General features: G+C 42.4%; 1 protein-coding gene across 1 annotated transcript in view; it reads right to left on the bottom strand.

The window, feature by feature from the left end:
• Positions 1-25,682, bottom strand: part of PITPNB (phosphatidylinositol transfer protein beta) — an 82,521-nt gene that overhangs the window by 19,906 nt on the left and 36,933 nt on the right. Inside the window, exon 8 of the mRNA XM_001379939.5 lies at positions 8,905-8,982. Coding sequence (XP_001379976.1) covers positions 8,905-8,982 — 78 coding nt within the window. The remainder of the gene's footprint in view (positions 1-8,904; positions 8,983-25,682) is intronic.

Below are 25,682 nucleotides of genomic sequence, written 5' to 3'. Positions count from 1 at the left end.
CCTCTTCTCCAGCATGGAGGCCTGGCTCCCCCACCCCTCCCAGATGTCCAACTTTAGACAACTGTCTGAAGTCCCTCTTTCCGGAGAATTTGCAAGGCAAGTCTTCGACTCCTAGCTTGCCAAAGGAAAGATGAACAAGTTAAACCTAAATGCCGCACTGCTGGGTTGGTGCCAGCAGCACTGTCTGAAAGAAAGGCCCAGAGAAATGAAATCATTGAAAAGATGACAAGTGGATAGCCTGGAACTTTGGGACCTGCCCAAAGCCTGGTGGCCCAGGAGACAGGAAGCTATCAGACACTACATTCAGCATCAATCAAAGGATAAAGCCATCCCAGATCAACACTGTGTTCATTGCAAGACACTGCTATCTTTATAAAAGGAACTAATGAAGATGGGCCAAGAATGTAAAGTGTGAACAAAAAACCCTATTGAGCCATTCTCTCCAAGCCACATTCGCAGACATTCTTTTTTACAGACCACATATATTTTGACATTAGCCATGCAATGTAGGGACATATGCTATTTTTAAAAGTACCTTCCAAGAAAAAAAACCTCAGCTTTTTCTTGATGATCAAATATGTAAGGGAATTTGATCATCAAAGGCATCTGAAATCAGAAAGACAAAGAGCTAAACCCTTTCTCAATCACTCATTAGCTATGAATCTAGGCCTCAGTTTCCTCATCAAGAAAGGATATCAGCATCTTCCTCACAAACTCACTGTATTGAAACAGATACAAAACACCTTCGCAGACCTTAAGTTATCATATGAATGCAAGCTATATCTGCTATGATTATACCAGGAAAGCCCCCTTTCCTGAGAGCGTCTCTATTGTTTTGCCCATTCTTTTTAAAGTATTTTAATATTTTAGCTAAGGGGTGCAGTGGACTAAAAGCCAGATCTCGAGAGGGGAGGTCCTGGGTTCAAAACTGACATTTCCTAGCTGTGTGACCCTGGGCAAGGTACCCCCCCCCAACCCCATTACCTAGCCCTTTGTGCGCTCTTGTCTTGGAATTGACACTAAGTATTGATTTAAGACACAAAGTTAAGGGTGTTTAAAACAATGTTCTCATTTTAGCTGACTTGGAAACAAAGTCTCTCACTGGTAAAGGGTTCCACCCAAAATGGCTCATAAATGCCATGTAGTCTCACCGAGGACTACCAAGAAAGAAGCACTTCAAGATTTGCCAGAAATAAGAGGGTGAAGAAGCACACAATGACTCCCATCAGAACCCAGAGTGCACAACAAACTCACAAAGAACAAGCTTGCCAAGAAAAATGCTATGAAGATTTATGCTACCCCACTGCAGGAAGGCCTGCATGCCCAAATGCGAACCTCTACACATTTTAACATACTGGCTGGTTTTACTGATCTCTTCCCTCTTATTTTCTTTAAAAACATTCTTTATTATAGGGAATGGCTCTCTGACCAGAGGAAAGGAAGGGATACTGGGAGAAAAGAAGTCCATAAACTTAATTTGTAAAAGTGTCAGGCCTTTAAGCTATGTACCGCATCACAATGAGGGAAATGGGCCAGAAACAAAGAGCTGACAAGGACAGCACTACTCAACAGCTCAAAGCCCTTCAGTGGCTCCCCAATCTAAAAAGCTCATTATAATCTCATTGTAGCATCATTTCATCCAGGACTCCACTCACACTACCTGATTCTTCTGAACAAGATGTCTCCCAGAGCCATCTTTTACCCCCAAGGCATAGCTCAGCCCAAGAAGCCTTTCCTGATTCCCTCTGCTGGGACTCTCTCCCTCCTCATGGTACACAACCCCACTCTAATTTGTACTTGAGTTATTCCCATCCATGCCCTTCTCCATTCATACTTCATCATGGTGAAGCCATGACCCTTGGATGTCCAAAGCCATACAAATCCAGTGAGCTGGGATCGCTCCCTTTGAGTTGGCAAGTCCTTCTATAAGAATCTTGCTTCAAAGAGCATCCAGCAAGAGCTGGGTCTTATTTTGTCTTAGTACTCCAACAGCTGAGCATAGAGTGAGCGAACATTGGGTGGGACTAGTCACTACATATAACGAAAAATGTTTTATGTTCTTCAATGTCAACAGAACCCATGTTTCCGTGCCGAGTTCCAAAAGCGATACCTAAAAGATATCTGAAAACATGGGCTCTAAAAATAGCTATGCTAAAAAAAATTGTTCTTAATCATTTGTACAATATGGTACTTCAAAAGGTCTACCAAGAAGCAAATGTGTGAGCTGCTTTCCTAACACCACCTTAGAAGTCTGAATACACCAATTCAAAAAACTTCAGACCCGAGAACAAAATGGAGAGATCATCTCCAATAGATGGCGCGTCCCCTAAAAGAGAGAGGTAAAGAATGTTCATTTCTGTTTTGGCATCTCCAGCACGGAATATAATGCCTAGCCAATAACTACAATTACTACTCCCAAAAGCTAATATCACTATTTAATCTGACAATGCACTTTACAGATATTATCTCATTTGCTCCTCAGAACAACATATAAGATAGATCTTCCTATCCTCATTTTACAAATAAGGTAACAGTGGCTGAGAAAGAAGTGAAATGACTTAGCAAGGATCACATATCTAGTAAGTGTCCAAGGCAAGATTCAAACTCAGGTCTCCCCAACTTCAAGTCCAGCACTCCATGCACCATACCACACTAATAGGGGAAAAGTAGGAAGAAAAGCTTGCTGATTGGTCTAGTACAGCCCTCTTGACTTTACAGAGGTGTAAAACAAGGAATAGAGGAGTAAAGTGATTGGCCCAAGGACACACGGGTCGGTCAATGACAAGGCAGGACCAGACCCTTGGTTTCTAGCCCATTGCTCCTGGCATCTTCTCTCCACTGAGCCCTTAAGTACAACAGAAGGCAACAGGCTCAATGGGGCATCAACACAGCCTAGAATCAAAACGATTCTCTTAAATAGCTGGGTGCCCTTTTTACCATTAATTTCATCCCTGGAGGGATTTCATTTCCCATCACTGGATTTTTTTTTGTCCTAGGATTGTAGCTTTAGATCCAAGAGGCCTTTGAGATGGCATGTAAAATCATCTTCATTTTATAGCAGAGAAAACAGCACCAGTGAGGAAAAGCAATGTGCCTCAGGTCAGCTAAGACTCAAGCATGGGCTCTTTCCATCCCCTTCTCCAATCTGAGCAATAGGATGCCCAGACTTCCTGTCACTGTGGGCTTCCCTCCTTTTCCTGTGGGCCTCCTCTCACTTCTAGGAGTTCAGGAATGGGCTGGCTGCCAACACTGTTCCCATTAAGTGCCTACAGAGCAGGGGGACCCCAAGGCCAAGTTTAATCATATACCCAATCATGGATGACCAAAGGCACAGGTGAACATTACAGTTTGTTAGCCAAAATTCTGCTCATTCAATTCTGACAGTTTCCTAATGCAGGCAAAGAAAGGGGCTGGCTTCAAGTTTCTTCCTCCCCACCCAGGTTCTGTGGGATGGCCACTACCACAGAATCATCAAACACTGAGCAAGAATTACTGGCAACCAGCAAGAGCCTACCATTTGAGGTTTCTGGGTAAAGGCATGAATGCCAGACTGGAAGATAGAAATGTGAGGGAGTGCTCGTTCTGTAGAAAGGTACTTCCAGATATAATCACCTTTTTCATATTTATCTAATCATGAAGGTGAGATCCCAGATCTTTGGAAGGCATTTGGTTTAAATGGGCCAATACACAGCTTTATTGGACCATAAATAACATCCAAAGTAAGATTTTCATCTATTTTTAAAGTAGGTGGTTTCTTGCCTCAACCAAAGGAGAAACAAATTTGGAAAGGGCAAAGGCATGAAGTAGTCAGGACACTTTGAACACACTGCCCTGCTACCTTCCCTGCACATGAGAAAACAGAAAAGGTATCTATAGCCACGAGGAAATGAACATGGGCATCAAGTGGCTTTGCCTTAAAAACCAAACATTCTCCATGGGGGGATAAATGTTTTTCCAATAAGCTGGCCCACATCTGGAAGCAGCTCATGGGGTGATGATTAAACAAGAAAAAACAAAGTCAGCTTGTGACAGACAAGAATGCTTACTGCATAGGTGTCACAAGTAGAGGACTGGGCTTGAGGCCTCAAACCCAATCTGATACTGTCTCCTCACCTGGAAACAAGGCTAGGGGAACACTTATACCACCTCCATCACTGGGTTTTCCAGAAGAAAACGCCCTACAAACTGTAAAACACCATAGGAATACATGGTGAACCAATGCTGCCCAAAACATGGCAACATTGACAAAAGATGGCAAAACCAAGTTTGTGCTCCCCACCACTCAGCCTTGGCAATCAATCCCATCACCTCTGGCAAACATCTCTCAGTACTGTGAATCTACTTTCTTTTAAGGTTGACAGCTTGAGTGAGGTGGCCAGAATGTCTTCAGTTCTTTCAAAATGATGGTGGTTAGAGATGGGTCTAATGTGGATTTGCTCACCAAATGCCAAAAAGCCAGAGCAAGGGGCCATCCTTGAACTTAGAGCATGTCAAGGCCAAGGGGGGCCGGTAAAGAAGGCACCAGCAGAACCTTCCCATAAGTTGTCTGAGCTGGAGTTTCACAGCAATATTATGGAAATGCTATTACTAAAACCCACTGTAAAGTACCAAACCCTGCTGCAATGTCACATAGCCCATGATTCTGCTACAGCCTTGGTTTTTTTTTGTTTTTTTTTAAAACCCTTACCTTCCGTCTTGGAGTCAATACTGTGTATTGGCTCCAAGGCAGAAGAATGGTAAGGGCTAGGCAATAGGGGTCAAGTGACTTGCCCAGGGTCACACAGCTGGGAAGTGTCTGAGGCCAGATTTGAACCTAGGACCTCCCGTCTCTAGGCCTGGCTCTCAATCCACTAGCTGCCCTCTGAAAGACAGTTTCACCTACTGTTGGGATCAAAGAGTAAACGAGGTACCTTTACAACTAAAGGCTCATTCTTTGCTACCAATAAAAATGCCCAACTCTCCCCCTATCACCAGATTGCCCCATCCCTGGCAGTTATCTTCTATGACCCATCTCTCTCAGCCAAACAAAGCCACACTCACCTGAAGTCTCTAATTCTCCTCCATCTCTCTTCTAAAATCCCTCTGCAGTCTGGTTTCTTAACTCATCACCAGAAATTGATCTCCCCCAAATAACAAGAGGGCTCCCCCCTTAATAGCCACCACCTCTTTTCTCACTCCTCTCCTTCCCAATCTCTAAGGAACATCTGATAAGGATGACCACCCTCTTTTGCTGCATATGCTTATTACTGACACTACACTTTTTGTTGCCTCTCAAATCACTACTTCTCATTCTGTTTGCCTGGACCATCATTCATATTATAGCCACTAGCTGTGAGGGTTCTCCAAGTTTCTGTCCCAAGAACTCTTCCCTCAGTTACATGTCATCCTTTCCAAGAGTTCAATGACCCTGTCTATGCAGATTACTCCCAATTCTAGGTCTTCTCTTGAGCATCCGTTCTATATCGCCAACAGCCTATGGATTAGACTACAGACTACACAACAACTAGACAGACACTTCTGAGAATTGGCCAAGAAAGAACTTGTTGTCCTTCATCTTCCTGGCCCATCCACCTCGCTCCGTTTCCCCTATTTCTGTCAAGAGCACTACTATCCTCTCAGACTCCCAGGTTCCCAGCATGCTGAGCTCATCACATATCTGAGCAGGCCCCAAGTCTAACCTGTTTGACCTCCACAAAATCTTGTGTACATGTCCCTCTCCACTCACATGGCCACTGCCCTAGACAGATACTCATTGTCTCACTAATGGACTCCTTGAAGGACCTCCTAAGGTCTCTCTGGCTCATCTCTCCCTCACTCAGAAAGATGACCTTTCTAAAGCATGGACCTGACCACATCATTCCCCTACTCAATCAATATAAATTCTTCCTGTCATTAATCCTAATAGACCATCACAAGGTGATTCCAGTAGACCTTTCTCAGGATTCAACTACACTGCTGCCTTCATATGCCAGGCCCCTAGGAGCCCCAGGCTATTCCCGTCCCTGAAACGGACTCCCATGGAACAGAATTTCTCCCATGCTCTATGTGCCAACTCCTACTGGAGGGCTTCGCTGCTCCTCTCAGAAGAGACTTTGTCTAAGCCCTGTAAGCAGTCATGGGCATTCTTTTAGCCTTTGTAGGAAAAGACTGCTTCGCACTTATTTTCATGTCCCCAGCTCCCAACACAGTGCCTGGCACAACAGGTGCTTAACAGAAATATCATTTGATTACTATTTATGTTCTAAAGTACCAAATTCAGCACACGAATGTGATGGTTTTTCCCTAATGGAGCTACTGTTGGGATGGCCACAAAGAATAAATTCAGTTATCAGTGGAGACTCAATGAGTTCTTGCCACTTATTCTGGCCAGGCAGAGGATTCAACAGGCATGCAACAACTGCATCTACTAGAGACTCAAGATTCTCCTTCACTCCGCAAAGCAAAAAGACTGAGAAAGAACAACATGAAAATTTTCCTGATCATCCTAAGAACAGAACTGGTGCCATTTTTAAAAGAATTACAAAGGAGCCACACCAAAACAAGCAATTGTGACTATACAGGTCCCTCTGACTCTAAACTTGCTATTTTATACGTGTAGTCCATGATCCTAAAAGAATTAGCTGTCACATGAAATCCAGGAGACTGGACCCAATTTTGTGTCTGATTCTGATTATAAAACTGGAGATGAGTTCCTACACAAAAAATGAGGACACCAGAAATCACACTAGATAATGTGACACATTTTTTCAAGTACAGATTTGAAAGGAATAGATAATTCATGATAAAATATATTAATATTTAATCCATCTCTGGGAGTCTCAATGTCTCAGTCTCACAATCCTCTGTTCTCTACTGCTCATTTGAAGTTCTATAAATTATTTGGCTAGAGAGGCTAATAACTGTGACATAGAAGTCTTTAAAACGTGATTCCAGGACAGTAAGGAGACTTTCTGACTACTCCTATTGTGGTCTTCTGTTTCAAAAAGAAGTCGGGGCTTAAAAGCGACAGCCTTCTGTTGTTGGCAGAGTGCTCAAAACGCGTGAGATGGTTTCAAGTAAAACAAATTTAAGAAAATATGTATCTCTCCAAATTTATAAATAACAGAAAATCTTACAGATGAAGTTGTTTATAACTTCTAAGCAAGTCTCTAGATCTAACTTGTACAATACATTTCAAGAAAATACAGGTCTTACTTCTGGTAAGCCAGGTATACAGACTGAAGATGGAAGATGTTTTATTCCCACAATCATACCAACTCTTACCAAACCATGCCAGGGCTGGTCTTCCAGGCAGTGGCCCCTAGGCAGGACAAGACTACAAATCATTTGTCAAACAGAAGGAATCTGTCAGGTGCCCAATCTGCCTAAGCACAAGACTCCTTAAATAAGCCACTCCATGAGTTATTTGCTATAATATTACAACAATCTCTATTTTCAAGCAACAACTGGCACCTAGACCCACACTATTTATAGATGGCCTGAGAGTGGCTTAAAAATAGACAGATGAGTTGCCAAATAAAATCATAATGGCAGAAAATCTGCTCTGGGCACTCAATTATAGGGAGTATTTAAGTTCTTTTCTTGTCTTATGACCAGAAATACTTATGCATGGATCATCCGACCTTCCTTGAAGTTGACTACTTTATTCTTTATTTTGCACTCTATTATGTGTGCATGAGGCAAACTTGAACAACTGTCTTAATTCACCCTTAGGTGAATAAACTAAGATTATTCCCTTCACTCTAGTCCCTATTATCTATCCATCCCTCCATCAGGATGTCCCATGAGCACCTTCAAAGCCCTCCTATTCCCAAATGGGATTTTTCTTTTATTTTCTTCTTCCTACCGACCCTGCCCCTCCAAACTCCCATGCCCCAAACTCTGACAAGGTCATTGTTGCCCTTCATTGGAGTCACCTCAATTCTCTCCTCTTTTATACCGACATAACCCCCTAGTAAGTGGTCCATCAGGTCCTAAGCCTCTTCCACTATAACTGTTCCAACAACTTTAGTGGAAAGAGGCAGTTTCCCCACCTGTACTAATGAAGGGGAGGACCTTTCACCTCTGACTCCTGATCCAAGGGCAGCTCCCTGTTTCCCAATTCTCCCCTCTCCCTCTAATCTGTATTGCATGTAGCTCTCAGAATCATGTCCCTAAAGCTCAATCTGACTATACCACCCCTATCAAGGATGCTACCATGCTCTCCTGTGTGCCTTCTGCTTATCCCTTTACATCAGTCCAACGAGCCTTCCAGCTTACCACAAGACTCCACAATCACCACCACATCCCTGCCCTACTCAGTCTGTCTGCCTCCTTGCCTAGAGAGTACCCTTTCATGGCTTTCCCCATTCCCAATCCCTCCCTCAATGCCTCCTCTTAGGAAGAGCACACCCTGATACTCCCCTGACACCTTCTGCATATGCCAAATAAACAAGCACTCCCTGGGGTCAGGGACCAGTTCATTTTTGCTTCTGGGAGTATCTCCTGGGCCAAGCAGTACTAGTTGGATTGGAACAATGGTCACAAAAATTGGTTCTAAGAGCTAAAGCATAATTAAGAAATGTAAAGAAATATGCTAAAACTTCTTTAGCATTTGTCTGAGACTAATCAAACCACAATTCTTCCCTGGAACAGTTTCAGGGTCTAGTCTGTGTGACACCAAAGCCTCTCTGAAGGGCGCTACACTCAACATGGGTTTGGGGTGCCCTGCAGTTGTTAAGGAGGTGCTACCCACCTGCAGACAAGCTATATCCACTAGCCACAACCACAGAACCAAACTCTCATTTTATAATCCCATTCTAATTTTACCTTTAACATCAGTCCCTTTCCAGGGCTTGGTAATTGCCCAGTCGTTGCTGTGCAGTCAAAGACCACCCACCCATCAGCCCTGACAGGACACTATACCTTCCAGTTGGGTCCCAAAGGTCCTCTCTTGGTCTTGCCTGACTGGAATAGTGCTGGGTCTTCATCTGCTTTGTAATCCTGCCAAAGATAAAAGTCTCAGTTATGGAGAGATACTAGCAAGAGGACTGAGTCAGAGAATCAGGGCTCAAATCCCAGCTGGGTGACCTGCCCTCTTGGGGCCCCAGTCTCCTCTTCAATCAAAAGATAGGACAAATCTACAGGAACATCAGGTTCTCTTCCAGATCTAAATCTGTGAGCCTATGTATCAGACAGGAAAATAAGTGAGAACACATTTGGTCACAGAGGAGAGGCTCTTTGAGGGTACCAAGCCCCCCTGACAGAACATGTTGCAGCTTTGCAAAAAAGCTCCCAATACTCCCCAACATCTGGTAAGTTCTCCTCTGCCACGTCTGAGGTGGACAAAAAGGAGCACATTTTCTAGCATCATTGCATCCTAATGATTATTAAGGGAGCAATCAACTATGTTTCTTACACATAGGCAGAGAGGAGGCACACACCCATCCAGAAGCTGGCAGGACCTAGAGATGGTCCTCAAGGCTTACAGAAGCAGGAGAACAACTACAGGACACAAGAGCCTCCCCCTGGCAAGAAAGGGCATCTTTGGGGCCACCACAGGGAGGTAAGCTGCCTCCCCAACAAATCTAGGGACCAGAGAAGCTACAGGTGTTATGAAAAGTGGAGTGGGGAAATGCTGCTTCAGGACTATCTCAGTCTTCCTGGAGGGTCATGGATTCCAGGCAAGCACCAGCATTGGTCCACAGAAAGAAAGGGAAACATTCAGCAGTTAAATGATGTGTCCAGGGCCAGGAGGCCTCTTCTCCATCCATCAGGTATAGCAAGGTGAAGGAAGCAGAAACCTGACTCCAAGCCTATGTTGGAGACCAAGCAGGAGGACAATAACGAAAGCATAGATGATATCTGTTCCTGAACATACTCCAGCATCTGTGGTAGTGTTAAAATGATAAGGCCCAGACACCTTTAAAGAAGCCTTCCCCTTCCCCTGACCCCAAACTAGGAAATCTCAGTCACTTCTATCAGTCAATACATACTTACTGAGCACCTATTTCAAACTGGCTCATTTCAAGTTGGCAAAACATCTGGCATCTCCTCTTAACTGGGAGGTGACCCCTCTCCAGGTGCTCTCTACCTTTACTCCACTACTGAAATAATTAACACAGTGGAAATAACAATAGCATTTATAAAGCTCTTTTAAGGTTTCCAAACTACAAATATTACTTCAATGGATCCTCATACCAACTGTGAGAACTGATTTTTCTTATACTGTATTAATTCTTCTATCAGGGTCCTGGAGTATTCCTGTAGAGAGGATTCCTAGGCCAAACCCTTGGACCTGAGATACCATACCCCAATCTACTGATTTTCTTTGTTCTTAGGAATCCAAAGAAATATATTCCTTTGGCAAAGTCTGGCTAACAGAAAGATTGTACAAGGACTCTTTTCCTGTTACATGACAAGCATTACCTTTGGATTTGGGGAAGTACTGAGAGTTTAATGGACCACCTCCTAATTAGAGATATCTTGGGATACTTAAGGGAGGAGCTAAATTATGAGCTTCTCAAAGTGTATGAAGGAACTGATTCAGGACCCCTGAGGTCTGATTATCAAAAGGGCCATTGACCTATGTTACTTTATTGGTTATGATGCTGGACTAATCAATAAAATTATATTCTTAACCAAAATCAATCTCTCAAAATAATTTTAACAATCACACAACTCTGTAGGTGCTATTATTATCTTCACTTTACAGCTGAGGAAACTGAGGACTGTTTAATGACTTGCCCACGGTCACACAGCTAATAAGTGCCTGATGCTGATCTTAACTCAGGTCTTCTTGATTCCAAGTACAACACTACTTACTGTATCACCTAATTGCCTTTCATTGGGAAAGAAACTGCAGTCAGAAGACTTACGTTCAAATTTTACCTCTATCACTTGCCCCAAGTCCTTTCCCAGGGCCTCAGATTCCTATTTTATAAAATAAGGAACTACAGTGCTCTAAGGCCTCTGAGGTCCTTCCCTGCTCTAGACCTAAGATCCTAATTTTTGAGTAAAGCATCTAATAACACACCTAGGATGATTACAAGTCACTTCTGCTAGGGCAACAGGGTGAAAATGAAAAAGGAAACAAATGGAAAATAAGCCTTTAGAAGAAATCTAATCAACTAGAGAAGCATTTCAAGAGATAATTAAGCAGCAGGGGCATCTCATAATCACTGGTACATAGTTTACAAAGTGTTCTCTCAACAGCCTTGAGGTATATCTTTAACCGCATTTGCACTCCCATTTCACAGATGAAGATATTGACACTGAGGGGGTAAGGCCCCACTCCAGATCACATCCAATGGAAACAAAGAGCCTAGAACTCAAACCTCTGGACTCCAAGACCTGGGCCCTGGGTCCTATTCCAAGTTGCTTCTCTACTAAAGGCTTATTTGAAAAGGCATTTTAGTGGGAGGGGAGGGAAAGAACATGAATCTACTAACCATGGAAAAATATTTTAAATTATGTAATTAAATGAAATTTTTAAAAAATAAAGTAATTCCATTAAAAAAAAAGGCACTAGTGTTTTTCACAGAACTGAAGTGTAAGGGGTCATCTGGTTAGTCCAGAGAATCCAGATTCTGAGCAATAAGCCTCAGATTTTATCTGAGTCCCTCCAGAACTTCCCATTCCACTTCTGCTACACTCAAACCTTTTTCCATCACCCATGCCTCAATATGCGCCTCTCTCTCTCTGCAACTTCTAGCTACTAACTCTAGCTAGGCCCCAGAGCCAAGCCCAGCAGGTTGGCTGTGCCTTCTACTGGAAGGTCCCTTGAGGATGTCAATCATAGTACCTTCCCAGTTTCATCCCAGTCAGTCCTAATCTATCAACTGACCCTCAAATAGAAAGGACTGAAGGCCTTCTATCATACCTATTGTTCTCTTCAGTTGATGAAAATCTTTCCTAAAATGTGGTGGCCAGAACACAGCAGTACTCCAGATGGGGTGTGAACAGGCTAGAAGACAAAGTTCAGGAGAGACCATCAGGATCTTCCTCCTGGAACCTATGCCTCTTACATGAAGTGCCCATGATTGGGAACAAGCATTAAAGATAAATAAAAGAGGCTTGCCTTAACTGACTGTTTTACAATAAAGTAGGCAGTCACCACACTCCTCAAAATCAGCCATGAACAGAAAACTGAAGCAAACCTTCAATCCCCACATCCACCTACGCAGGGGTTAAATCTTATTGTTTCTGTCTTGGCAACATCTCCTGAATATGCCCTCTTCTCTCCTCAGATGCTGCCAATAGCCTGCTGATGCAGAGTCTCCCCACTCCCAAGTCATCCTCCATTTGGCTATCAAAAGGATCTTCCTACACCCAAGTCTGACCAAGTCACCCCTACTCAATATATTCACGGTGACTCCCTAAACCTCTAGGATGGAACAGAAAATCCTGTTTGGTGATCAAAGCCTATGACAATGTCGCCTCTTCCTATCTCTTACCTTCTACACTGTACTGCTTGCCTCTAGGTACTGTAATCTAGTGATACTGGTCTCCTGGTTGTTTCTTGAACCCAACACTACACCTCCTAATTCCTAGAGTTTTTGCCAACTGCTCCCCAGGTTTGGAACCCTTTCCCTCCTCATCTCTTCCTAGCTTCCTTAGAGTCTCACCTCAAGTCCTCCCTTCTGCAGGAAGCCTTCCATAGCCCTCCATTTCAGTGCCTCCCCTCAGATTCTTGCCAATCTGTCCCATCTATATCTAGTTAACTGTGGTTTGCATGTCACCTCCCTCCTTAAAAGAGACTGTTTTTGCCTTTCTTTGTCAACTAAGTACTACCAGCAAGATTTCAAAATAAGAGCACCCTCTTTATTCTTCTCTACATCTGATATTCCAAAGCCAAACTCAAACTTTTCCTCAGATTTCATATCAAGAATAATACTCGAACAAATTGTGGTTCTGTTGGTGATAGAATACTATTGTGCCAAAAGAAAGGATGAACTGAAGGAATTCCATGTGAACTTGAATGACCTCCAGGAATGGATGCAGAATAAAAGGAGCAGAACCAGGAGAACACCATACACAGAGACAGATACACTGTGGCACAATCAAATATAATGAACTTCTCTACTAGCAGCAATGCAATGATCCAGGACAATTCTGAGGGACTTATGAGAAAGAACACTATCCACATCCAGAGAAAGAACTGTGGGAGCAGAAACACAGAAGAAAAATAACTGCTTGATCACATGGGTTGATAGGTATATGAGTGGGGATGTAGACTCTTAAGTCTACTCTTAACCCTATTGCGAATATCAATAATATGGAAATAGGTCTTGATCAATGACACAGTGTAAAAGCAGTGGAACTCTTGTTGGCTACGGGAGGGAGGTGGAAGGAGGGAAGGGAAAGAACATGATTCATGTAACCATGGAAAAATATTCTAAATTCAACAATTAAATAAATAAACATTAAAGGAAAAAAAAAGTGATACTCTCTGCCCCCATTATGAAATAACTGCCCTATCTATAGAGGAGTGAAAGTTTCCTGATCACTTTACCTAGTGCTTCATTACAGTTTTTTTTTTGAGGAAAGTTCTAAAGGTTTTATTATTCCCTAGAGATGAGGAAACTGAGGTTTGGGGGGGGGGGGGGGGGGAGTAAAACAATTTGTCCATGTCATAGAGCTAAGTGGGAGGGACAGGATTAGAATTCAGATCTCTCTCTCTTTCAACTCCAAGCCCCATATTTATATCCCTATAGCACTATGCCACTACTTCTCATGTGGCACATGCTGAGGGGCTATACCAATAAGCCTTGCAGGGGATAGAGAAGAATAAAGAAAGGTTCCTTTAAAGTCAAAGTAGAAAGAGTGTAGAAAAAAAAGTAGAAAGAGTGGAGGAGACCACCTTAAGGCCCTTAAAAAATAACTAAACACATGAGGCAATTAATTAACTGCTGATCACTGCCAAATGGGGGCTCTAGACAGTGAGATTAAATACTTAAAAATATGGATGTGTCTAGAATATTTCCTTTTCACAAAGCTTGCTTTCAGAGCACTGTTACTGGCAAATCTATTAATGCTATAATCTTGGGGAGGGAGATGACAATGCAATCATTTTATGATATGTGTGGGTGCCCAGCAAGGGTTTGAACACTACATATCACATGTCAGTCCTGCCACTGGCAAGGAGCATCTTTCAAGGGGAAAAGAAAAAAGGTTCCAGAGAGCTGGGGGTATGTGCTCACAAGGCATTGGGGGGGGGGGGGGGGGGAGAGTACTCCTCCTCAGTGGAATAACTTGAGGAACCCAATGATGTTAAATACCTATATCAAGAAAATGATAAAAAGAAACACCAAAGACATAATTTATAGACTTTTTTTGTTGAGTGATGCCTTCTAGTGTGGGGATGAGAGGGACGGGGTGAGATACCTGAAATTTTTAATTAACCAACAAATAAATATATATTTTTTAAAGAAAATAAAATGTTTGAATTTTTCTTAAAAATGGGAGTTTGGATGAAATTATGGTCAGTCCATGGAATCTGTCCCTAAAGAGAGGACAAGAAATTCCACGGCAGAGGAGGAAGATGAAGGCAATGGAAATTCACTACAATTTAGACCAACAGGTACCTACCCTACTCTAAGGATTTTCACCATAGATTTCATTTACAGTTACAGAATAAAGTAGATCCATTCTTTCAGACTCTTCTGACTGAAACCTCACGGATGCAATTTTACAATAGCAGAGAAAGAAACAAGTCCACAATGTTTGTGCTTCTAATTTTCATCTGAGCATGCAGGGCCATAGACAGAGTATAGGAGTGAAGTTAGAGGATCCAGATTCAAAGCCCTACTACTCTGCTTAATGCCATGTGATCTCAGACAAGTCCTTTCTCTTTTTGAGCCTCAATTTGCTCATCTGTAAAATGGGGTCTTAAGGGAGTGTACATCAGGGCTCAGAGACCTCAGAGTAAGATTACTGTTAACTCTAAACCTATGAAGTATAAGTGAAATCATTTGCTGGGCATTCAAAAGGCATTTAAAAAAATATCTCAGACAAAACAATACAGAAGGTTTTTTTTTTTCCCTATAAAAAATAAGTTTTACCTTTGTTCTCATTCTCAAATAGAACCAAAGGGGGTAAAGATGCTCCCAGGAAAAATCCCAGCCCTCTTCTTTCCACTGACCTCCCTGGGGACACTACATCTTGCCCAAGGTGGACATTTCTGCCTTCTTAGCTCCTTCATCTCTAAAGGTAGTACAAGTAAGATCCAAGTTGTTTATCACACTAGTCTCCCTAGCAGCCATCTTATTTATCTCTGTGCTATCTGCCTCGCTACAATTTCACTGTGGTGTGGCCAGTGTAGGCTTCCTACACGTGGATGGATATCCATCGATTTATATCCAAATCACAATGAACAAATCTATTCCTTCATGTATGACAGTTTCGGAATAGAGAATGCAACCTCAGCTACCAATTATAGCTGCAAATGAGCAATAGAGTGGAAGGAGACAGCCTGCTGGCTTTGTTAGTATTCGCTCTCCCTCAGGATCCCATGGGGAAAGGAGCGGATCTGATGAGGAGGAGCCCTTGGCGCATGGTTTATTGTGCTTGCCACCAGCTGTAGACTTCTCATCTCATTAGTTCTTTTAGAATACTGTGGGGGAAGACAGCTGTAGCCGACTTGCTCCTGGGTATTCTGAGGGCTGAATTTGCTATGCACTTTCTGTAATCCTTGGGAAAAAAAAGAAAGCAAATTCACTTGGCCAAGGAAATGTATTTTTAAATGCATTTTCAAATTATGTTTAGAAGCAGAGATCGCTAAGGTGCATTGTGTTTAAAATTTTTTATGATCAAATGTTAATTACACACTGCCCCAAAGGACTGGGTGGGCAGGGGACAGAAGGGCCAGAGGAAGCTTTGTAAAGGCAGCATTATAAGATTAGGTGTCATTTCCCTAGAATTGTTTCTTCCTTTATACTCATAATAGTGCTCCAAACACAAAAATACAAATGACCAACACTGGCAAATTCTGATTAATGCTAACACAACAGGTTTTAATTGAAAAGAGCTATTTATTTGCAAATAAAAGCCAAGAGTTCCTTTTGAGAGCTAATCAAATGTAATAAATAACAAATAAGTATGAGCACTGCAATGAATGACATTCATTAAAATCTCATAAATTTTTTTTTTGGCACTGGGATGTGGAGTTCCAAGACCTTTGGGGAGGCAATTCTTGTTCACTGTACCCCTTGAAAAAAGCCAGACTCTACAAAGAATCCCAAGAAAGCTAGCTCTAAACCAGCTGTCCCTCAATGGAGAAGTCCAAAATCTAAGCTGAGGGGCCCTCCAAATGTCCTGTGCCCGCAGAGCTGACCCATGGCCTCTCTCCCGTAACAGTGAAAAAGCTGATGATGGTGGCCAAGCTGAGGTTGTGAGGCGTAAGAAGTCTTATTGGCAAGGTGAAAACATGGCCTGTGAAATCAGGCCTCTACTGAAAGAAGAGGCAGAGGCAGATTCTGAAAAGCTACAGATGGGATCACAAGGGGAACACTGCCATTAGGATGACTAGGGAAAGACACTTTGTAACTCCCTGACGCCAACTTACAGAAAAGCTCAGTTCTCACATTTTGGGAAAGCTCACAGGGGCCCCTGAACAGCATCCAGGGCTATGTTAGTACACAATCTAGAACACCTGGGCCAACAATTGGCATGTGTACCCAGGGAACTGATCCATTCCCCGTCTTCCCAATGCTGAGACCTTTTACATACCCTGCCCCTCTGTCCAGGTGCCCAAAGCAAGCACTTCCTCCCTCCAGTCAGAAGTTGCAGTTGGGGCACGTGAATGTGAAGACCTTCGCCACCACTGGCCTATGATGTCCAGGCCAGTAAGACAGAGCTCAAGGTCAGCTGGGTCATTCTTCTCCATACCACAAGAAGGGAGACTTTCAGAATTCAGAGGCTGACTAGTATGAGTTCTGAAGGAAACCTTTCATACATTGTTCCCAGAGAAAAATGTATTCTTACTTATAAACAATCACATCAGACTTCTGGGAGACGGCTCTTTAGGAGGTTGGGGTCTGCCTATATTTGAACCTAAGAGGAGCAGTATAAAGGTGAAGGGAAGGCCAACACTAGAGCCGGGATAGCTTGGGTTTGAGGTCTGCCTTTAAGCTGGGAGAGATGGGGTCACTCCTATAAGTTCCTTCTGTTATTAAGGCTGAGGCTCAGGGATTCTGAGCTACAGAGGGTTCACAAAGTCATTCAGATGTATCAGCACCAGTATTTTGAGCCCCTAGGATGGGAAGGGTGAAAAATGGAGCAGGTCAAAGCTTCCTTCTCAATACTTCTTGGGACCAGAGACTGCATTTCCAGTCAAAGAAAGAGTCCCTACCCTCATTTTTTGAAATAAAATTCTGTTTTTGATACATACAAGATGACAGTCAGGCAACATGTGTCAGATATCATACTAAAGGCAGACATATAGAGAATTTGGTGAAAGGCTACAATATGGTCCCTGTCCTCAAGGTCATGTTCTAATGAGGGACACAACAAGGAAATAACTACGTAGACAAAATATATGAATTGGAAAAAGGAAGATAATCTCAAAAAAGAGAGATGGGGAGGAGGAACCCATAGGTCTAGATGAAAAGGTGTTGCTATTTGTCCTTCTTTTAGAAGAGAACAGGGCAATGTCTTAATCTGCTTACAAGTGAACCTAAGTGAGACAGAGTTGCACCAAGTTGTCGGCCTTACTCTCTTTTCTGGAATCATTCAAGTCCAGTGGCAGGCCAAAAAGCCAGAACTATCCCTGATGGTCCAGGATGCAATGGATGACCCTGGCATCTTCTATGTCTGACCAAGATTTAAGTGCTCCACAGCACCTGCTTCAGCTGCCTTCATGGCCATTGGAACAACTGTTCTCATCTGCCCATTCTCCCAGAGGACATCTTCACCTGCTTGGGGCAGACACCCTCTAACTCACCAACACACTGGAGGCCTATCAGTTGCTCTCAACCTGGTTTAGCCCATCTGCCAAGATGGTTTTATATGGGAATGGCTAATGGGCATGCTGCAGCTTCCTGGAGCCACAGGTGAGAACAGAAGGACCCCAGGGAGGCAAAGATGTGGGAGAACATTCCAGTCCTGGGCAACACCACATATAAAGGTCCAGAGAAGTATAGGAATACCCTGAGTGAGGCCCACCCAGAAATCCAGGATAGCTGGAATTCTTTGTAATCCTCAGAATTACATCTGAGGACATTGGACACATTTACAAATGTGATTGTGAGAAGGGAGCCAAAGGCTTCCTTAGGCTGGATCCACATATAACAACTAAACATGAAGAACGCGGAGAAAAGAGTGAAGTATGATAGGTCTGGAAAGACAAGCAAGCGACAGACATGAAGGACTTCAAATGCTTGAGAGAAGATTTTATATTGGATCCTGGAGTTGACTGAAGGGGCCAAGGAAAATGACATGGTCAGAATTACACTGTGGGAAAAATCTCTTTGGTATCTGAGAGTATATAACAAAGTGAGTCGATCTGAGGAAAAGGTTTGGGGAGAAAGAAGAATTTTATTTTAGAGATGGTGAGTTTAAAGTATCAACAGTTTTAATTCCATATGTCCAGAAGGCAGACAGATAGTGATGTGGGTGGGACTGGATCTCTGCCTACCATGTGCCATGCACTATGCTAATGACCAGAGAGAGAGAGATCAGAGATGGAGAGAGATCTGAGAATCATCTGCACAAAAATGCATGACCATGAACAAGTCAAGTAATGTCTCAATGTCCCAAGCAACTAAATCTTGAAGCCAAAAGAGCCATGATCTACCTTGGGGCCAGACAGTTGTGCATCAATGAGGTCTCCAAGGCAGGCACCCTTTTCTTTTTCAGTCTCCCCTAATTTCAAATGGTATGTGAGGGGCCACTGAGATATTCCACAGGAGTTGGGGGAACGGACAGGGGACTCTATCTGACACAGAATACAGCTAATTAAGTGTGAACTGGACATTCGAATGTTAAATGACAGTACCAATTCAGCTGGCCTAATTTTCCCTCTAGATATTTGTCCCTTTACATTTGGATCAGAAGTGAGTTAGTCCAACAGGACCAGTCTTGCAAAATTACATACTGTACATTAAAGACATTCCTGTTAAATCCAAGACAATAGAGCCTCCCTCCACAAGGGGCTGATGATATTCCAAGTGCTAAAGAAAAAGAAACAAAAGCAAAGAGGGGATCAGCACAGGTGGGTGGCCATTGCTGCTGTGAGAGGAGCAGATGCACAGTGCTCTTCTTCACCCCACAAGGCAGGAAGCATGTTTATTCTGTGTGATTCTAAAAGGACAGAAGCATGTTCTGTGCAGACATCTATTTCCTTGATTTTCAGATGAGATGATGAACACAAAACACACACACACACACACACACACACACACACACACACACACACACACACGGATAATAATTCTATACTAAAACTGTCAATCTTAATCAACAAACTATTTCCAGAAGAAATGTGATCTAAAAAGGGTTCCAAAGAACCATTAGGTATCTTTATCACATTAAAATAAAGTTCATTTCCTCTAGATAATTTTGTTCCTTGTTGTACAATAGCATTTATCTCACAACTAAATTAGGATATGCCTGCAGCACTAGTGATTCTCCTGTTGTGGACAGAGTCTATTTCATATTAAAAATCACATACCTCACTGAATGTTAGCAAGCTAAGTCATCAGATTCAACATTGTCAGGCAACTGTTCCATTCAATTCTTCAGAACAGATGAGGCACAAAGAATGCTCATCATCAAAAGGCGTACTTGACCTGACGGTCAGGAAATGAGTCCTGGGGTTCTGGACAACATCCCATCAGAGATTCTGCTACACACCAAGAGTGAATCTATTCTATCTATTACAAAGTACTGAAATATTTTATGGGAAATAGTAACTGAGAAATTGAGCAGCCCTTTTGATGGTAACAGGGTGTAAATTTGACAAATGGCACAGGAGGTGATTTGTAATAGGGTGAAAGCCAGCCGTGACCAGAGGGGCCTGTTGCCCTTCCAAGAAGGTGTGAGCTCCACTGGTCTTTCAGAACCTCCCCTTCCAATGGAGCTCCCCCAAAGGAAGCTCAGATTTCTGAGAAGACACAAGATGTTAAAAATCTGTGATGGCATTGGGAGTGCTATTTTTCAAAAAATCAGATGTGTGTGTGTACTACAGGGCTGAAAATAAGATTTCAAGAGGAAAGCATCATGTAGGCTCCTTTTAAACGCTAATTTTATTTCAGAAATACTAGCGTAAAAATAAAAACCAAGCCACACCTTCCTCTCCAAGGGACTGTGTTTACAAGGAAAATGTGAAAGCATCAAGTTATTCTAAGTCCTTGCACTCCTGTCAGCCAACTGTTCTCTCAACATCAGTTGTAAATGCTCACATTTGTAATATCCTTTTAGGTTTACAAATCCCTTAAGAGGCATTACTTCACTGAATTCTCCCAATAACCCTGTGGAGTAAACAGGTCTTATTCCTATTTTACAGAGGATATGCACAAAGGATCAGGGGTAAAAGGACTCTAAAGCCAATGGGACAAAGGAAGAGGCCAGGAAAAGGGCTCTCAACTATGAAGAGAACAGATTTTCTCTTTAAGGTTGATCTGGAGGGAAATTGACAGGTAGAAATAGAAACAGGGGCTTGGGAAGGGGATCCCAAGAATATCCAGTCCTAGCTTTAATACCACACATTTTTATAGCACTGTGCAATGGATAGAGTGCTTTACACATGTTATTGCATCTGATTCTCGCAAAGTGGGGAGGCAGCTTTGCTATTAACTGCCTATGAGCCCAAATGTTCCTTCTCTAGGCTTCAGTTCCCTCATCTCTAAAATGCAGCATCATTGGGACAGCAAAGTAGCATAGAAGATAGAGTACTAGGTCTGGAGTTGGGAGGACCTGGCTTCAAATCTGGCCTTAGACACTTCCTAGCTATGTGGCCCCTGGGTAAGTCACTAATCCCATTTGCATAGCCCTTGCTGCTCTAGAGTTGGAAAGATGGAAAAGAAGGGTTAAAAAATAAAATAAAATGAAATAAAATGAAACACAGCATTGTTGGGCTGGCTGGTGCAAACTCGAAAACTCTATGGCCAGCCAGGAAACTCAGAAAATATTGCTACCGTGGGTTTTAAAAGCCTGTTGTGGGGAAGAGACAAAGTCGTGACAATCTGCAGTTTGCACACCAGCACAATCTTCTCACCAGCTGCCCAGTTACTGCCTATATGGCTCTATACACTCTTTTTACAGTTGGCATCTTGCATAGAAGTTACATGTGAGTTCACAGCTTCAGTCTCTGAACAGGGAGGGAGATCAAGTCCTATCAGAATGCCATATCCTACTCTTTGTTCTCCCAAGTCTGAAGCATGTTATCATCTCTGCTAAATCCTGAAAACCTGCATGTAAATCAAAAATGACACCAAAACTGCCTTTTCCCAATCATTTGTAAAATAGTAAGTTCTCTCATCTGCTGTCCTAGCAAAGTTCTGATCTTTATATGCTGTCTTTTATACTGAGATTTTTAAAAGAAAGGGTATACCTAGCTATGTGACCCTAGGCAAGTCACTTCACCTCCACTGCCTAGGAACCAATACTTAGTATTGATTCTAAGATGGAAGGAAAAGATTTTTTAAAAAGATCTATATTCTAGAAGATGTCTCTAAAAAATTTAGGGATATCATAAGACTTACCTCCCAAAGGGTTCATGCCATTATTAACCTAAAAAGTCTCTTCCACATCATACTGTACAACCAGGCGTCTGGATGTCTGCCCATTTCTCTGGGTGTCCACAACCATAATTAATTTTTAACTCCCAACTTACTGGGGGGGGGGGGGGGGGGAAGGAATGGGCATATCCTTCCCTTTCTTCTCCCTATAAAAAACAATACTCTATAATTCTGAAAATCAACTGCTTGCTACTCTAGAATGAGGTACACGTCTTGAGAGACCCTCTTCCACTGATGACAACAGCAATTTTCATGTGCAAGTAGCATATGCTTACTAGCAACAGCATCAGAAACTAAGAAAAGAAGCACTGGTTCCTAGGTCCAGTGGGTTTCCTAGGCAAGAGCCGAGGTCAGTGACTTACAAACAATCTCCTGGAATTTCAAGCTCTGACGAATTTGGCCTCCTTACTTACAAATCACTCATGTATTTAAAAATCAAAGGTGCTTAACCAAGAGCAGCCTCTATTCACAAAGAGGGGAGAGGTCAAAGAAATGCCTTATTTTAAAAAAATGCTCACATTCCCCAGAAAGAATTTGACGAACTTAAAAACAACAAAATCATGGTGTGTTCTTGCCTCTCTCATCAAAGACTTCATATTTCAAATTCTATACTGACGAAACTTTAAAAGCCATATGAGGAAAAGTGGATAAGAAGGAATGCACAAAAGAATCCTGATGGGAGCTTAGGCAGTGCCCACATAAATGTACTAACGTTGCTTAAAAATAGTTACTAAACAAGGTGAGTTATTTGCATTGCTATTTAACATTAAATTTCTGAGTTTTAAACATAATAAGTTGCTGGCGAAGATGGTTCAGCAAAAACATGCTCTCCTCCTTTCTTCCAACAGTATTTGCAATAAAACCTGAAAAGAGCAGCTGGCCACTGGTTGTCAACTCTTGATGATCTTCTCCCAATTCTGTGTCAGTATTAAAGTCATCAAGAAGTTTCGTGAACTCCAAGAAGGCATTCTGTACAAATAAATGTCTGGGGAAGTTCATGAAGAAAAAAATCTATTTAAGAGGCTCAGGCTGAAGCAAACAACTCCCCACCTTTCCCACCAGAGGGCACTGTCAAACTTCTTCAAGACGCTGACCAGAAGTCAGAAATCAACTGCATCAGTCAAATATTCTGAGACTTTTGAAATTTCTTTTTAAAGGGAAATCAATTTGCTCGCTTTTTCCTAGAAACCAGGGAAGGCCAAGTGCTATAGAAATGCTAGCTTTTTTTCTGCTATTTAAAGAGTTGTCGTTTACTTTATTTAGGGGCTGGGTCAGAAATCATCACCGACTCTGAAAAGTACAATTTTCTGAGCTTACCTGTGAGCATGATTATCACCAGGTTTCAGGATAGAATCCTGAACTTTAATGTTGGTTGATTCTCAAAGAAATCTCACTAGGAAAAGAGAAAAATGTGTGATCTTCCAGTCAGCCATAGTTGTGGCCCTAGGCCCTCCTCAGCTCTGCAGGATTCCAGGTACAGAGCAAAGTTCTTTTCAAAGTTCTCTGCTCAGTACATAGCAAAGGAGAAGAAAGCATATCTTGAGGAGTCAAAGAGGTCACGAATAAAAATGACTCACTAAAAACCTAAAATCTTTCCTAAATCAAATACTACACCAATGTCTGAATAGCAGAAGCCAGAGTTAATTAAAGCCTACAACCGGGGCCACAGTCCATGACATCACTTCATGTTCTTCCATTTAGACCTCTTTGGGTGGCCAGGTGATACAATGCTAGGCTTGGCGTCAAGAAGACCTCAATTCAAATTCAGCCTCATAAACTTACTAGCTGTGGTACCCTGGGCAAACCACTTAACTGTTTGCCTCAGTTGCTCATCTGTGGAATGAGCTGGAGAAGGAAATAACAAACCACTCCAGTATCTTTGCCAAGAAAACCCCAAAAGGGGGTGATTAAGTCAAACACGATGACTAAATGATAAAATTAGACAATACAATCTGAGAGGGGAAAACCCACCAATATCTATAATCAAGTCAACATTCGAGAGGTAAGACCAATGTTACCAATGATTCTTCTTCCTCACGATGACAGTTTAAAGTACTGTAAGTCACAAAAAGGGTTAGAAACTGCATGCCTATGACATGACCCAAGTTCCTAGTTCCTAAGCAATTGAACCTAAGCAGCAAAACTACCCACTTTTCAAAGGCAAGATTCAAAGAAAAAAGTAAGCACAAGGAAATTTGTGCAGAAAAAGCACGAACTTGTTTACACACAGGTTTAAACTAAATTATACTCAAATCTTGAGGAAATCAGGTAACAAATAGTACCAACAGCTAGTTTGCTACAATCGAATAATGGAATGATGGAGAAAAAGCTAACATTTTTTCTTAAATGGGAATGCAAAATCATGTATGTCTTTTGAAACTTTCAAAGTCAGCTGGAACTTCAGAAGAATCAAACAATGAACTGCTCAGAAAGGTTTAGAATGCTTCTGGCTAAAAGTCACCATAGAACTCAATGGGACATTTGGTAATTCGAACTTCTGGGCTGGACGATTAAGTCTACAAACAAACTATTTTTGAATCTAAGGCCCAAAGGCTTTATTTGCTATTTTGTTTATGTGAAACAAAGTTAAGAGCCAGCATTCAGAACAGAAAAGCCAAATGTCAATTAAAGAGGGAGACCTACATCTCCCCCCAAATCACAACATAAAATGGAGGCTCACGACAAACAGTTTTACAATACTGGGCACATGTGCTTATTTGAATACAAATAAGAAATTCTTGCTGCCTGCTGGCCAAGGACCACTATCTATCCATTCAAACAAAACCAATGATAAAAGGACAAAGCTTCAATGGCAGAAGGGTATCAGAGAACCAAATGTCTAACACCATTATCCTTCCTAAAAAGTCATCAGAGATGTTCTAGTATTCCATCTGGTCCAGGTCACCTTGCATGATGCAATGGAAATGAGCTCGAGTGATTCAGTATAAAGGGAATAGGCCAAGGCCAGGAGCAGAAACTCCCAAATTAACTTTTTTCCTTGGTATGGTCCAGAAGTGACCACTTTTGCTGGTCACTTTCCCCCATCCTTTATTGACTAAATCCATAAAAGTCTCTTCTGGCCTCCATTTTCTCTTAACCATAGTTTTGAGGGCATTCCAATGCAATAATATTAAGTGCATTTTGTTCAACTGACTTCTAGTTAGTTGAATTTTATGACATAAAAAGCTGCCCACACAATATTTCTGAGGCACAGATCTGCCCACCTCATCATTCCCCCCACTCAAGAAGCTCCCATGAACCCATGGCCCTGTGGACCAAATACAAACTCCTTTGGCATTTAATGCCTTTTGCAATTGGGTTCTAACTTACAGCCCCAGCCTACCACCTCCCCATCATACAATAACCCTTGGGCCAAATTGGCCAGATCCCTTACACCTGGGTGGTGGCTCTGCAATGGGCTATCCTGTAGGTACACAACTGACTCTATCATCTCTAGTTCCCATGAAACCTCAGTTCAATCGCATTTCCTACATCCACTTTCTTTGTCCCAAAATGCTCAGGCCCCGCTTCAGGTACACACGTTCTTTTCCTTGCTAAAATATAAGCTCAAGAGCAGACAGTTTTGTCCTTGTTCCCCTCGTGCAATGAGTACCTGTTCCTGTTTAGATCTGTTTCTTTATCTACAAAAGAAGGGATCTGGGTCCACCTCTAAAACCATGACCCAACTTCCCTTTCATAAATCCCCACATAGATGCATGATCCTAAATGTTCCACAGCCCAGCCATTGGATCCATGACCACTGGTGATGTTAAGTGTGTCTGTAACAAGAAAAGAGGGAGAGAAAGGAGGGAGGAGGGAGCTCTCAGAAAGAAGAAAGAAGTCAAAGAAAGTCCAGGACCAGGCTTGGCTTGGCAAATCACTTAATGGCCTCTGCATGCCTCAGCTTCCTCAGTTGGGAAATAGGGAGGTAGGTTGTGTTATCTCCCTTACTTGTGAGGGGCAAAC

The sequence above is a fragment of the Monodelphis domestica genome, chromosome 3 (genome assembly GCF_027887165.1).
Source record: "Monodelphis domestica isolate mMonDom1 chromosome 3, mMonDom1.pri, whole genome shotgun sequence".
NCBI lineage: Eukaryota > Metazoa > Chordata > Mammalia > Didelphimorphia > Didelphidae > Monodelphis > Monodelphis domestica.
The sequence above is the reverse complement of the archived record's forward strand: the minus strand, read 5'-3'. Positions and strand labels throughout refer to the sequence as shown.